The following is a 16,849-nucleotide window of genomic DNA, read 5'->3' on the forward strand; positions in this document are numbered from 1 at the left end:
AGAAAACCAATTGTAAAAAATGCGCTAACCCAAAGCACACTGTAAGCATTGGTATGGTCTAGCTTTATAGAACAGACCGCTAAAGCTGCCATTAGTTAATATCTAAACAGTGGTGTCTTCTGTTTCAGTGTGAGGGCAACGATTCTTTAACACCAGCTTTATTGTGTGGATAAATTATAAAACAAAGCCTTAATTTATTAGTATGAAGCAAATGTATTTTAACAACTCAGCCACGTCAATGTCTGTTTTCAAAGAGGGAGCCGACAGCAACTGATGTATGAACAATATCCTATGTGGTATACTTTTCACAAGTACATCTATTTAGAATTAAATTGTGCATGCAAGGAATTTAGTTCCATGCTCATTTGCCCGACAACTGTCTTCCACAATGATCCTCTTTTCAGAAATAAACATGAACATACCCCGGTGGGTTTCTGCTTGTGCCACACATACTGATCACGAGATCCTCGATCGTACCGGTAAGTCGGTGGGTAAGTGATTTCCTCCTCATCTGCAAAACAAATCACCAAACACATGTTAGAAATATTTATCAACTTGACATTCATAATCCACAGAAAATCAATTTACCTTTAGAGAAACCTCCTCTTGTATATTCATGACACTGATGTTAATTGATTCGATATCGCCCAGGTTTTCTCGGAGTTTGTGGCCCTTTCGACCCTCGGGGTGAATGGACTAAATCACTTGTCTCTGCTTTACAACAGACCGACAGACCTCCGCCTCACACTCCGTTAGATCCCTGGCTACCATTTGAAATGGCCATCTTTTGATATCTGGGGGTCAACATCTATCACACACCTGAGGATGGAAACCTGGGTAAAGTGATACGTACATTCCGAACCCACATCGCTTTTTGGTCATCAGTCCATTGCCATTATCGGTAATTGGTAGTGTGGCTTTGGTAAAAATAGTAGAGTTATCGTTATTTCCTTTACTTTACCAACTTCCCCCTCCTCCCACGGTCTTTCTTTATGCAACAAGACTCTTCTCTGGTCACCTTGATCTGGGGAGAAGGGTGACGTTGGGTGTCCCTTGCTACTCTAAATCCTCCGGTGGACGCAGGAGGACTGGCCCTCCCAGATTTCGAATGGTATAGCTTAGTTGCCCAGCTGCAGTGGGTGGCCCGGTAGCTCTCTCTCCCTGTATGAGAGGGGCCTTCTGATGACTGATGTCAAGGATGGTCTTTTGAACTACATCCTATTCCCCTTTACTCACCTAAATCTGCAGCCCACAGGCCTGTTCAGCTAGGACCAATAAACTAACCGGCACAGTGAAACAACTTACTCTATCTAACCCCTTATCAGGCCTGCCCACAGCAGCGGGTTGGTTGAGATCGGAACACTTACAAACTTGCCACGAGGTTGGGCTCTCTATTGCGGGCAATCTCTTCCTCAATGGTGAAGCGAAAAGTTTCCCTTCGATAGTAGTGGCCTGCGATCTCCCTCATTTATGCAAACGCATCTGACACTCTTTCACCACTCTCTTTCATACTCTATCTCAAATGCCCCCGACACACAAGATGCATCAAACGCTGCACACTGCAGGCACCTGGGGGAAATGAATACAGTGTTTTTGAGGGCATTCCAACAATAGCTTGACTTATCCCGATCCACTCTTAGAAATGCTTGGCAGGCCTTTTGATGACACTGAATGTGCTAGGATACAGGAATACAGGAGTTCCCTCACTCAGTGTCTACAGGGACTAGTGTTACATATATTCAATTTAATGATTTAAACAGACCCCAAAATAAGATAATGATTTTAAAATAAAGCGCCCGATTAATGGCATTTGTTGAGTATGCCACTTAGCCATTTTAGCTACTCAGCTGTTTTATTCTGCAGGAACTTAATAATTCCCATGCTTTCCAAATATTGTGGATAATGATTTTTATGTTGCTGAGTAGATATTGGGCGTCGATACACTAACCACGCTAGTAACTGATGAACTTGTTAAATGGTTTGTTAGTCTTCCGCGGGTTTTTATTGTACTTAACACTTGGGATGCTATTCTATCGGTATTCTGATCCTTAATTATGTTTCTAAAGAATGCGGTCAGTTGTCATGGCGAACATTGATCTATTTCAAATATGTCAACAAATAACGTTGTGCTTGTTCGAATAAAGCCCTATCTCGTTAGACAACTGAACAAGTTGCTTACCTTTATTAACGATATATCTGTAAGAAACATAGGTTAGTTATAGATTCCTTACCTTAGAATTACCCCCAGGCGTCAGACTGGATCTGGAAAGTTTTTCGTCAGCAGTACCCCTGCACGTCGGAAAGTGGCATCAGTTGACTCTGCATTCGTCGTTGGCGTCGTGGTCGCCGGGATAACGTTGCGGTTGGTTCTGTACACGGCTTTCCACGCCAGAAGTGCAGCCATGCAAGACAATGATCACTAGTGCACAAAACTAGTGCCCTGAAAGGAAGTCCTTAACCCTAGAAGTCAGTTTGCAGAATGGGGAGGATGGGTGGGGGGGGGGGGCAAGGAATCTATAACTAACCTATGTTTCTTACAGATATATTGTTACCAAAAGTAAGTAACTTGTTCATCTGAAAGAAAGATAGTTATAGATTCCATAACTTCGAATAGATACCCCAGCAATACCAACCCCAGAGGTGGTTCTCCAAATTAAGTGCACACCAGAAAGTTCTGGAGAACAGAATGGCCAAAGAAGCCATCTCTCCGGACTTGGCCGTCCAGGCAGTAGTGTTAGGTGAACGTGTGCAGCGATGCCCACGTAGCTGCCTGACAGATGTCATTAAGGGGGAGTCCCCGTCCCAAAGCAGTGGTAGCTGGCGTCACCCTGATATAATGGGTGCACAGTCCCACTGGAGGCTCCTTCTTTGCAAAAGAATAGCAAGCTTTGATGCACAGAACGACTCACGTGGAGATGGTCTGTTTGTGCACGGCACAACCTTTCTTGGTGGCCACGTAACCCACAAAGAGCTGGTCGTCCACCCGGAATGGTTTGGTGCGATCCAAGTAGAAGGATAGCGCACGTTTTGGATCCAGACGGTGGAGCCTCTCTTCCTCTTTTGAAGGACGTGGAGGCAGAAAGAAGGTGGGCAAAGTGATGGTTTGGGCAATGTGGAAAGAAGTAATCACCTTGGGAAGAAAGGAAGGTCTAGTTCCGAGGACGACCTTGTCCGGATGAACAGCCAGAAAGGGAGGCTTGGAAGAAAGAGCTTGTAGCTCACTCACCCTGCGCGCAGAGGTGATGGCAACCAGAAAGGCAGTTTTCAAAGTTAGAAGTGTGAGAGGACAATTATGTAGCGGCTCAAAGGGAGCGCACATAAGATCTGTAAGAATCAAGTTCAAGTCCCACTGGGGCATTATGAAGGGAACAGGGGGAAAAAGATGAGTAATGTTCTTAAGGAAACGATTTACAACAGGGGCTTGAAAAGAGAAGGCTGATCAGGAAGCATGAGGAAGGCTGAAATGGCCGATAAGTAGCCCTGTAGAGTGCCCAGAGCAGAGACCTGCTTTGCCAAAGAAAGGAGGAACAAGAGAACCCCAGAAAGAGAACGGAAAGGTGATCCACAGCCTTTGATGTGCACCATGCCACAAATTTGATCCATCTGCAGGCGTATATAGTCTTAGTGGAGGGACACCTGGCTGCCAAGATAACATCACAGATTTCGGGAGCCAGGTCAAACGACGTCAACTGCCGCCGCTCAATCTCCACGCAAGGAGGTGGAGGGTGGACAGGTTCGGGTGGAGGAACGTCCCCTGCTGCTGCGGCAGAAGATCCTCCCGAAGAGGCAGTCGGATCGGAGGATCGATGGCCATGTGTAGTAGCTCGGGATACCAGACTATTAGTGCCCAATCCGGAGCCACAAGAAATACTTGGGCCCGGTTGCGCTTGATCTTCTTCAGCACTCTGGGCAGAAGTGGCATAGACAGAAAGGCGAATAGAAGACCGCAACTCCACTTGTGACAAAAAGCGTCGCCTAGCGAGTGCCACCTTGGAAATTTCAAAGCGCAGAATTGCTGATATTGCGCGTTTTCTTTGGTGGCGGATAGATCTAACCAAGGCCTTCCCCACTATCGAAAGAGACCTTGCACCACCTCCGTGTGAAGACGCCATTTGTGATCCATTATGCACCTGCGGCTGAGTTCACCCACCCTGGCGTTCAGGGAACCTGCCAGGTGTTGAACCACCAGGGACATGCCCTGATGTTCCCGCCATGTCCAGAGGTGGAGGGCCTCCTGACATAGGGTCCACAACCTCACCCCGCCTTGCTTGTTGCGTTTCCACATGGTGTGAACACCTGCACTTCTCTTACACCGACAGAGGGAAGCAATGCTTTGAGTGCAAGATGAATCGCCCGAAGCTCCAGAAGGTTGATGTGGAGTCCGAACTCCGCCAGAGACCAGAGGCCTCTCATCTCCGCCTCCCCCATGTGGCAGCCCCATCCCAGAAGTGATGCATCGGTCACCACTGTGAACTCTGGTTGGGGAAGGGAGAGTTACCTGCCGTTGACCCAATCCTGGTTTATTAGCCACCACTGCAATTGGTGTGCAGTGCCCTCCGAGATCCAGGCACAATCAGACAGGTTCCCCTGACGTTGTGTCCACTGGAACTTTGGGTCCCACTGCAGAGCCCACATATGCCATCTGGCATGGTCAACCTGCAGGAGGCCATCAGGCCCAGTAGCCTGAGGGTCATCATGGCCGAAACCGGGGATAGAGGCTGAAAGATTGGAATCAGGTCGAATATCCCAGACTCGCTGTTCGGGAGGATAGACCCAAACTGCGTTGTGTCCAAAACCGCTCCGATGAAGAGTCGTTTCTGAGAGGGAATCAGGTGTGACTTCGGCACGTTTATGGAGAACACCAGGAGCAGGAGCGTGGCCGTAGTCTGGAGGGGGGAGAGGTCAGCCTGGGGCGAGTCCACCTTCAACAGCCAGTCGTCGAGATAGGGGAAGTCTGGAACTCCTGATCTGCGCAGATGAGCATCGGCCAGCGCCATCACTTTCGTGAACACCCGAGGGGCGCTGGTAATGCCACAGGGGAACACAGTATACTGAAAGTGCTTGTGGCCTACAGTGAACCGCATGTAACGCCGGTGGGCCAGCAGGACGGGAATGTGAAAATAGGTGTCCTGCAAATCCAACGCTACAATCCAATCTCCAAGGTCTAGGGCAGACAGGGCCTGAGCCAGCCTCTACATTTTGAACTTCACCCTCCTGAGAAAGCGGTTGACGTTCCTGAGATCCAAGATAGGACGCAGGCCTTTGTCCTTCTTGGGCACCAGAAAGTTGGGGGAATAGCAACAACGACCCACTTCTGGGACAGGAACTCACTCGACGGCCCCTTTGGCCAAGAGTGCCGAAACTTCCTGTTGGAGAAGGGCCAGATGATCCTCCGACATGCAATGGTACTGAGGTGACATGGATGGAGGGGTAGTCTCGAAGGGGAGGGAGTAGTCCCTTAGGACTATTTGCAAAACCCACCTGTCCGACGTGTTGGTACGTCAGTGGGGGAGGTGATGGTGAATCCTGCCGCCCACTGGCGATTGGTGGCCCTGTAAGGTCGGACTAGGAGAGGTTGGATGCTGCTGCAGAGTGGGCTGTGGTGTACTGGCCCGTCCGCTGGCCCCCAGAACCACAGCGGTGGTTCCCACGTCCCTGGCCGCGCAGGGTCTGAACAGCTTGCGCTGGCCTGTGGCTCTGGGTGAGACTTGGGGGTGGCACCCCTTTCGTAGCCACAACAGGAGTGAAAAAAGCAGACTGCGCAGTGCGGGTGGTGGAGAGGCCCAAGGACCTGGCTGTAGCCCGAGAGTCCTTAAAGCGCTCTAGCGCGGTGTCTGCTTTGTCACCAAATAGGCGATGGTCATCAAAGGGCATGTCCATAAGGGTGGATTGGACATCCCCTGAAAAGCCAGTCGACCTTAACCAGGCATAGCGTTGAAGGGCTATCGACGTGCAAATCGTCCTGCCTAGTGAGTCGGCGGTATCCAGCCCACAGCGAATGGTAAACTTCGCTACGTCCCTCCCTTCGGCAACTGCCCGAGAGAGTACGCCCGGGCCTCCTCCGGGCATTGAGGCAGCACTTGCGAAGCCGTATCCCGCACAGAGTGGGTGTAACGGACCAACAGACATGTGGTGTTTACCGACCGCAGCCCCAAGTTGGAGGAAGAAAACATCTTCCCAAGATGGTCCAGCTTTTTGGATTCCCTATAAGGTGGAGCAGTAGGGAACGATCCCATGGAGGTGGAGGCTCGGACTACCAAGCTCTCAGCGGTGGGGTGTTGGGAGAGGAAAGTGAGGTCGCCTGGGGCCAGGCGGTGGCGTCAGACAATCATCCTGTCCGCAGGAGCCCCTGTGCTGGGCCTGGACCAGACCCCAAAAGGATGTTTGTGAGGACTTCATTAAACGGCAGCAGGGGCTCAGAAGAGCTCGCTGCATGTTAAAGCACCTCTGTCAGGAGGCTAGTCCTGACTGTCACCGTAGGTAGCTCGAGGTGGAGAGCCTCGGCCGCCCTACTCTACACCACTGTGTATGACGCTCCCTCCTCCATAGCCACGGAAGGAGAAGACAACATGCCAAAGTTTGGGGAGATATCCAGATCACTGACTTCCCCCAGTTCCTCTCTCCAGTCCGGTTCATAACCTAACTGGTCGGTTAAAGGGTCTCCAGACCCCTCCCAATCCTCCTCACCCTCCTCTGGCTGCCAATTTGGTCTCAAAGAGCCAGGGTAAAACAGGGTCACAAAAGTACCCTTTGGCGCCGGCTCCAGTCGACGCTGGCTGGCTCCGTGTCTACCTCGAGTGGAGGCCGGGGTCGACGTCCACTGGAGACACAGCCGACACCGGCTGTGGACATGGTGCCAGTGGAATCGGCGCTGGGGGAGGCATAACATCCAGGCCCTTGGATCCAGGCCTGGATCCAAGGGGACCCTCAGCGCGAAGCATCCGGCGTCGAAGGCCCTGGGCCCCAAACCGAGTCTGCAGGGTCCGAAGGCATGCTGGCAGTCGGGCTGCCCAAAGATGGTGTGCATCTCTTTGCTAAACTGACAAAGCTGGGTAGTGGTCGCTCCCGGTCCCTGGAAGGGGGGGATCCCGGGGGCGACCCTTCGGCCTCCGCACGGGGAGCCGCAGGAGGGGCACCACCTACATCCCTCATCGCGTCAGTTGACGGACGTGGAGAAGTTGAAGAGTGACGAGGCTTCTTCGACGACTTCTTGTGCTTTGACTTACCTGACCCCGAGTGCGAAGACTTAGAAGAAGAATGGTGGTGGCTCAGTGACTGGTCCTTTGACCTCCTGTGCGACCACGACCTCGAGCGGCGCGGAGCCGACTGCCGGGCCTCGAGTATCATTCGGGACTGCTCTCGCAAAGACTTCGGGTTCATGGTCCAGCAGTCGGAGCACAACTTGGGGGTCATGGTCGCAGTCCAGGCAGAAGAGGCACACGTGGTGTGGATCTGTCACCGACATCAGTTGGTTACAGGAACCGCAAGCCTTGAAGCCGGGCATCCCTCGTGCACCAGGAGTCAATGGACTAAAAAAACGATGTCGACAAAAGTTGCGAAAAAGTCAGTCAAAAAGTGACTGGGGGTACCGCTCTCTTCGGATCTGCGCTTGCTGGTGCGGAAAAAGAAAGAACTGACGTCAGCACGTGAGGGGGGCGTGTATGTAGCTACCGTGACGTGATCCAGGCGACCACGACGCGAACGCAGAGTCCACTGACGCCACCTTCAACGCGCAGGAGTACTGCTGACGAAAAACTTTCCAGTCTGACGCATGGGGTTAATTCTAAGGTAAGGAATCTATAACTAACTGTTTCTTTCAGATATGGTGATACGTATAGTATCAGGGACGGTGGGCTTCACTTACTTGACGTTCAATGAGGGAGACAGTACCTATTGCGTACCATTCACATCTGTACACTGCGGCTGAAATGCGATTTTCGAATGGTGAAAAAGTTTTGACAGCGGTCCAATTCTGAAAGAACGCTCGCTGGCACCAGGAAAACACATTCTTATGGTCACGCCTCTCCCTGCTTTAGAAACAGAGACTAAGGCGAGTGTACCCAACTCTAAGGCACTACATCTTCTTTGGGATACTTCTTTGACATCGGCTAATACCAAGTTTATCTTTGATCCTGCTCTTCAGACACAGGAGTTTTTACAGTATGAACATGTTCATCCTCCGTCGTTGCTTCCTTTGGATGAGTACAAATGTATCATTTATACCGATGGCTAGGCTCAATGGGCCATTGGTTCCAAACACGCTTATTCAGCGGCGTGCGCTATTGTAGCTGGTTCAATTGTAAATGGAGAATTTAAGTCTTCCATAGTGCATTCACAGGCACTTGGGAACTGTACAGCGCAATTAGCGGAGCTGCTCTCGAGTTTGCTGACCCTAATGTGAATACTCTTATTGTATGCGATTCTTACTACTGTGTTCAGTCTTTTAATGACAACTTTTTCTTTTGGTCTCAAAATTACTATTGAGACTCTAAGGAAGCGCAATAAAGCATAAAACGCTTTGGGTTAGAGTGGCGGATCTTAAGAACGTCAGCCACTCACACAGGTTATACATACTCTAGGCCATCAGCGGGTGGGGGGCACATGCTGTTGATAATTCTTTGGCTGACGAGGCAGCCAAATCTGCAGTAGCCACGTGTTCCGTTGTAGGAGTTACAAGGTCCATAACTAAGATAGATAATGACATTTTGGCAGCTGTAGCTGGAACTGCTTATCGCAGGGCTTCCCTGCGAACAATTCTTATCTTTTATCTCCCAAACAAGTTCCTCATGCTAAAATTCCGTCAGTTGGGGATTGGCTGATTCCTAACATGGACCGCAGACTTGCTTTGATTATTGCCACACACGAAGGCATGGCTTCTGCACATGCTGGGGTGTCTGCAACAGTTTCTATTTTACAGCAACGCTACTAGTGTTGTGGTTTATATAAACAGACCTGTAATTATGTGCTTTCATGTGACATTTGTCAGCAAATCAAACTGTCTACAGTCTAAAGCCCACCACAAACACAGCTATGTATTTCCAATCAGCCATTTGGCTGTGTATATCTTGATCACGCAGTCCATTGTCTTCTAATATTACATATAAATACATTTTTGTTGCAGTTGATTCGTGCACTAAATTCCTCTGGGTTTGGCCACAACGTAGGACTGACACTCGAAATGTCATTCGAGATTTGCGTGTCTTTGTCGGAATGTTTGCCAGTGGCCCCTTCCATTCTGACCAAGGTCCAATGTTCGCCTCTAAGGCGTACAAGGAAGCAATGAAGTCAATGGGGGTGCTGGTGCAGTTTTCATCTCCATACAGGCCTGAGGGCAATTCTATAGTGGAGCGAATGAACCGTGACTTAAAGCAATCTTTGACAGCCAGGGTCTTAGGTACTGGCAGGAATTCTATTTGTATTGAGTTCAACGTGCACTCAATAATCTTCCTAGAAGATCTCTGGATGGGCAAACCCCATACGAAATGCTCTTTGGCATTAAAATGTTTGTGCAAGAACTTGATGGTCTAGACAATGTGGCGGCTGCCGCAAACTTTGACGTAGATAATCATTCTACTATGTACAGGACCTCCAAAAGACCTGTGACAACTACGCAACTGCACGTTTGCCCTCTTCCAATGATACAGCACTGCTGATACTGGTCACCACCAGGCTTCCTAAGATTGGAGATCTGGTACGAAAAAAGCTGGAGAACAAAAAATAATTTGGTCCCTCTTATCGTACACCACTGCCGGTACTTGGATTGAAGGGTACTCATACTGTAATTCTACCACCTTTGCCTGGTCGCAAAGACAACAGATACATTTCAGGGGACAATGTCAAACTACACCATCTGGCCGTTTCTGAATAGTGTAACTCCAGCCATTTCATGCAACACTATCTCTTTGAATCCAGTGAATTCATCCTCTTCGACTAATCCCTGTATCACTGAGGGTGAGATGGAAACTATTATTGACCTTTTGCCTGTACTGCCTCCATCCTCTTCCAATGAGGAAGTCGAGTATACTTACCCTGTGGATGAGTCCCACAGTGAAGTGCCGACCAGTCCTCGACAACATCAAGCTGATGCTGCCCTACCACCTTTAATGAACATTGGTGCAAGCGGTTATTTTGGGGACCGTGCAAGCTTCTCTTATGACTCTTCCTTTCACTTTGGCACTTCCACCGACAAAAATAAGTATTTTCATCTCTTATTTCAAAAGACTTACCTGGTCCTGTCATGGACCTACATCTGGTTGGTACTTTTTCGGATTTTCCCCTTCATGTCGATTGGATTTGTGACAGTATTTTTCTCGTTCATCATAGGTCATTATTTGCCAGAACGCTCTGCTGTGAACTTAGTCGATGGAATTCTGGCCCCTCATACATCGTCCCATGTCATGCAACGTGATCAAACTCTTGTGAACATTTCAGCTTCCCAGTTGCAGATGGCATCGTGTAGGATAAAGTAGCATTCGAAATTCACGGCCTGACAGAAGTCCTCAAGATATCATATGTATTTCGTGTCTCATTAGATGTGGTAACGCAGGACATACATTCCGATGATTGGGCTAAACAGGCAATACATTCATTGTTTTCTGATTTGAAGTATTAGGCTGCCTTTGATGCTGAGGATTTGTATTTGAATTCTGCAAATTTTGCGGATTTATTATGTTATCAACACTATGGGCATCATTTTCTACACAAAACAAACACGTTAAGACCGTTTTTTAATTACACACATTGGGAACATTGTCTAACTCCCATACAGGAGAGCTCTAAAACCCTTAGGCATAATTTCACCTATTTTACTGATTATAACACGTCCAATCCAGAATCCTATTTCTTTAAATTACAGGTGTCGTCTCAATCCAAATGTATTCTGATCCACACAAAATGAATTTACTCCAGTTCCTTTAGAACTGATTTGGCCTTACACGGATATGATCACTGGAGAGATACCATTGATTTTAAATTAATTTGGGGCACTAAGTCTTGGCAAGTTCAAGGAACTGAAGCTTTTCACCGTGCCTGCCTAATTCCGGCAATTCATTTTTTTTTTTAAATGATACAGTGTACCAAACTACTTGTTTAGGCCTGGCAACTGCCAAAAATGTAAATATATATTATCATTGGCAACTAGTTGGTGGTATGCTTCATCATCGGAGATCCGATGCATACCAAGTAGGTGCTGACGCGGGGACCGAGCTTCACCCAAAAGGCGTTTTTAAGCCGACCCCAATGCCGGATACTCATGAAGCTTTGCTCTGATAATCTCACGAGTACAAAGCACAGAGGGAAGCACCCTCTTACCCATATTGCACCTTAGAGAGTGCAACGCATAGCGGGTCACTTCCACTCAATTCCTGACCCTGCCTTTTTAAATCACTTCACACACTTATAGGCTCTGAAGAAAGCCAGCTTATTACCAAGGCCTGGCTGAAATATGTTGAACACACAGGATGTGAGAGACCAAAGATAACTCCACAACTCATCCATTTCCTTGTGTTTAACACTGACAAGGGCCCGCTAATAAAATTACCTAGTATAGGAATTGGGACCCGGGGACAGTTTTTAATTCACACTCACACGCTATCACTGCACACTCATTCACCACTAAACCAGCTCCGCTGTAAACAGGTGTCGAAGTACACCCGGGACACATTCGGTGTCACCGGGTGGAGCCCGATGATGAAGCATGCCACCAACGAGGTTGGTGGGTGAGAGCTTTAAAAAAAAATCATATTTCTCTTTTCCGTACAAACACACTATCCCTATGCCCTTTGAGGCTAGTTCCCATTGATAATACATAAATTTCAGGGGAAGTGAACTAGCACTGCTGTTCCTCCCTCTCCCCTTGATACCTAATAAAAAAAATATTAAATATCCCATCCATTATGTCATTGGCTGAGTATGATTATTGGAGTACAGACACAAATTATACAATCAATATATTGCAAGCTTTGTTTCGAAATGACACTTTCAATGTCTCTGATACTGACCCGACAGGTTGGTTGTTGTGGCAAACCAAATCAAATGCATGTCAACTGCGTTTTTATAATGTAACACCTGGTTTCATACAGACAAAAAAAAATAAAAATCGACGGGGTCCGGTTACGAGGGAGATCCTAGGTGTCTAAGCGGGCTGTGAGCAACGAGGGCGATGTGCCAATTTCGCTCCAACCCCCCTCCCGAGACCCATGGTGCAAGTAGCGCCAAATTTTAAAGTGCAGAAACACTCCCGAATTTGGAGTTTTTTTGGGATTGAGCATTTGCTCTCCCTTTTTATGCACTTTTTCACCTACCTCTTTACACTTTCACGTCCCTTGGTTAGGGTGGACGATTAGAGAGTCCATACCGCCGGGGTATAGTCCTGATGAATGCCTTGGTAAATTTAAGCCTCCAAAATGGCAGAAACATGTTGACTGACTAATTTATCTACTGTATTTATCTGAATTTTACCATTCCTAATCCTTGGCAACCAAATTCAGACACATAATACCTGTTAAATCGTGTCTTAGGGATCATTTAATAAAAAAATTTTTTTTTTTTGATACTCGTTTAGACACTTTTAATTTAACTCACCCTCACAACACGTCCTCCTTCACACAACCAGCTCCGCAGTCTTTCTGGCGTTGTAGCACACCAAAGAGGCACTCGGCCTCTTTGGTGGGGCCCGATGATGAAGCATGACACTGACTAGGTCGGTGTGTGAGGGCTTTCCTTTTCACCCTAAGTGAGTGTGTGATCCTTAGTTATCTCGCTCCAATCTAGTGGCATTTTTGAGACTGATTTGGCCTCTCTCTTTTTGTTTATCTTCATACAGACTAGACCAGATCCTCGTTATCCACATTCACATTCAGTCACCACATACTCGATGGGTAAATTGTGCTCCACTTTGTTGTCAGTAAAACAACACTTGACACTCTTGTGGTGCGACATCAATTGGGCTGATTTTATCTTAGGTCCTAGGATTCCTAGAACAAAGAGGTTTATCTATTCAGCTTACAATGAAGTATGGAAACTTTTGCAGATTGAGGCAGCGCTTCATCTGCGCCAAATTGACAAAGCAAATTTAGAAAAAGTCATTGCAGTGGTCGACAATAGTATCAATACACTGTTTTCACGCATTAATACCTCGGATAATATTGTTTCATCTGTTATTCATATTGTTCAGAATGATGTATCTGTCATATCATGGTCAAATTCAATTACAATTAGTGTTGAAGTTTGCATGGACGTTACAGACTCTCAAAATGGGAAAAGTCCCTTCTGATTATTTGAATGCTTCTGCTTTGTTTTTACCATTTAATCTATCTGATGAACAGAGATTTATGCCCATGAAAGATGCTACATACACGCTATTGCACAATGAGCGATTAGATTACTTGCCATTTTCTGGTGCGGAGACAGATTCAGCTGTATGGTTAATTCATGGGGTTATCTCTCTCCCATTTTCACAGTTTCAGTTTAAATCTCGCATGAAACATTTACCAATTGGCTGCTTTAAACCCTTGGGTAGTGCATTTCTCGATGAATTTTGGTCCCTACCATTCACATACAGATGTCAACTGGAGGATAAGGAAGTTTTCTTAACAGGGGAGGACTGCGATTCCACAGTAGGACATTCCCTGGTTTGTAAACACGTTAAGTTGCACGGCGCTTGTAATGTATCTGCACCTAATCTTGCTTGTTTTCTTTAAAGGAACTCCCGTCCCAGCAATAATTCCCATTTTACAAGGCTTACTAACGGCAGTTATCATATTTTGTACAACCATGACTGCTGTGGTTTACGGGGAGGAATCCCGTATATAGTAACAGTTTCACAACGTGTTACTTGCTGTAGCAATGTGCTTTTTCCGTCCCTGCAAGGGAAAGTAGATAGTTCCATTTGGCCTTCCATTCTGACTTTGAAAACAGATTTCAACAAATTGAGCAGTCTCAAGCACAATTATTTCAACAAGAAGTGCCTCTCACTTATAGACCTTCAAATTGCAGGTGGCTAGAACATCTAGTGAGATTCAGTCACTTTTGAAACTGAACCTCCCACTTCACTTTGGGGAGCTTATACATCAAATATTTAAAGCATCAGACACCTAAGGCCTTGCTCATTTTTTTAAGCGTTTGGGTTCCGGCCTTGTGACTTCTTTTCAGACGATATTTGGAGTAATACCGGCTTTTATTCATTCTATATTTTCTAGCATCTTCGGAGGGTTCCCTTTGTAACTGGCACTAGCTGGTGAAATCCTGATTCTTCTGCTCCTGCTACGCAATGGCTGTTCATCTTGAGGTAATGCACAGACCAGGCCAATTGCAACTGTACCATGACCGAATGCAACAACTTTTTGGATGCTTTCCATTAGCAACGCTTGACTTGAGTTATGGACTAACTTTTCACTTTGCCTACTTCACTTGCGTGCAACCTGTGTTCTACTGTCAGCTGTGCCCCTTCTATTGGGATTTGGATGTATGCCTCTCCAATACGTCATGTTCAGACCCGGATTATGACCAGTAAAAGGATCCCGTAGATGCCCATAAGCAGGCCTGTTCTGGGGGCGGCAGTATGGCGCGTGCAGCTGCACTTGGAGTCTTGGCTGAATAGGATATCTGTGCGGCGGCACAGAAGCTCTTGCTATGGAGTTACATCGAATATCACGCAAGTTGCCCAGATGTGCTACTAGAGGTATCGCATTATGAGGAGCATGTCTGTTCCTTTGGCCTACTTGACTGGATGGCATCCCTTCTTTCTACTAACGATAGGGATGGCCTTTTGGAACGAATTGCAATCTTAAGTTCACATACTTTGATGAATTTACCACCTCCTTCTTAATCACGTTTTCCGTGAAACAACAACATTTTCAACAACATAAAATGTATTTTATTTTTCCAGTTTGGTTTTTTCACATGCTTCTAAACTCTGCCTACCTGTTTTGGTATTTTGTCTATATACTACGACCTTACCAAGGGGAGGGTGTTATATGGCTATTAGGGTCATTGTTGACATTGCTAAGTTAGCATGAGCTCTGCTGCCATGATGCTGCTTTTGCGCATGTTACTACAAGACTTAATTTTGCAAGACTTTTTGTGCCTTTCACATGAGAACTGTCTGCTTTCTGTGTTCTCTCCCTGTTCCTGGAGTTTAGGTTGAACACGATGTGCAAAGTCGATAAACAATGCCCCTTGTTATTCTGTTCTGGTCAGTCCCTAGCACCGAGACAAAACATGCTAACACAGCTGCGCTGCTGGAAACTCGTGCTTTGATATTAAGGGGTTGCATGTTGTTCTAAATACACACTTGGAGAGAGACCTTTCCAGGGTGAAGAGCTATGCTGTTCCTATGATGTAAAGCTTCCAACTAGGCACTAAGGTATGGGGTCTGCTGATAAAGCCCAGAGATCTTCCATTATATAATAAACTTCACCTTACCAAGGGGAGGGTGGTTAGGCCTTATAGTCCTTTTTCCATTGTCTGTATATGACAACTCCCTTTATATTCTATGGAATTGTAAAAAAAATGGTAACTGTGCTAGGTTTATGCATTTCTTTGCGGGTAGTGCTTTGTATACTGCATTATAGAGCACGATAGTTAAAATAAACATTTTGAACAATATAATTGTGACTCTGTCAATTCTTATTGTGGACAAGTACGAGTGAGTGAGTGAAAGAGTATGTCTTGCTACCGCAATTCCTGAGAGAGTCAGGAGTGTTGTGTTCTGGGTTGTCTAATCATTTGTAGGTTCGTGATTATGTAGGAGAATGACTGAGACACTTTAGCTAGTAGTTTTTTGGATTTTGGGTACTAAGGTGGTAGGAAGCTTCAGCCCCTATACACCGAGGTCCTGTTTTCCTGCGCATAGTTATGTGTATGTGCAGAATCCCCGCAATACCGTCTACAGTAGAGAAAACAACCCTACATTCTTTAGATATTAAAAGAGTGCCATGTTTTTCGTTTGACAAATCAAAAAATATAAGAAAGTCGAATCATCTTTTTTTATAAACTATTGCTCTTTAAGGCAAGGTTTAGCTGCTTCAAACAAATCTATAGGAAAATAGGTTGATTCTTGTATATCTTTGAACTATCCGATTGCTAATAAATCTTTACCAGGCAAACCTAAGGATCACTCTACAAGAGGTGAAGCACCAACCACGGCTTGGGCCAGACAGATTCCAATTCAAGATATCTGTAAGGGAGCTACGTGGTGTAGGAAAGTAGGATCTTTCTGGCAAAAATACGCCCACTTTTTGCCTGGCGTCAGTGTGTTATTTTTTTGGGTGGTAACATACTCAAAATGCAAAACAAAAATATACAAAATTATATAAAATTTAAAACTAAAGGAATGGTCCAGCAGAAACCCACATCCACACCAGCCTAGCTCTGAAGTGCACTAATTTTCAAGTGGATGTGCAAACTATCCAGCAAAATGCTGCCACTCAGAGCGTAATAAAGCCTAAGGATGAACTCGGCTGACCTATTGCCTCATGCTGTATTTTGTGTTGAACAGAAGCAAAATGTCAATACCACCACAACAGACTAATGGAAGAAGAGGGATAACTGAAAATCCCAATAAGTATGAAACATGTATGTATTTTTATTATGAACTGTTCTGAAAACATGAGGCTACTGAATCAAGTAATACAAGATCTAGGCCAGACCTAAAAATGAGGGTGATATGTTTCAGTATAAAATCCATGCACCGGGGGGCGTGGCCGGGCAAGATGGCCGATCGGACTTAATCCGTCTCGGCTCCCGGTTCGCGCACACTTCATGTGACAAGAAGTGCGGCTACAGGCATCCGGAACTGCCGCAAACAGAGCACGCAGCGAGGGAGAATGTGAGGCGTCCATTGAGGAGG

General features: G+C 46.5%; 1 protein-coding gene across 3 annotated transcripts in view; it reads right to left on the reverse strand.

Annotated features, from left to right (window-relative positions):
- Positions 1 to 16,849, reverse strand: part of INPPL1 (inositol polyphosphate phosphatase like 1) — a 755,507-nt gene that overhangs the window by 162,770 nt on the left and 575,888 nt on the right. For all 3 annotated transcript variants that reach the window (XM_078658619.1, XM_078658620.1, XM_078658621.1), the window contains one exon: positions 423 to 511. In XM_078658619.1, coding sequence (XP_078514745.1) covers positions 423 to 511 — 89 coding nt within the window. The remainder of the gene's footprint in view (positions 1 to 422; positions 512 to 16,849) is intronic.

This window comes from Lissotriton helveticus, chromosome 8 (genome assembly GCF_964261635.1).
Source record: "Lissotriton helveticus chromosome 8, aLisHel1.1, whole genome shotgun sequence".
Classification (NCBI taxonomy): Eukaryota; Metazoa; Chordata; class Amphibia; order Caudata; family Salamandridae; genus Lissotriton; species Lissotriton helveticus.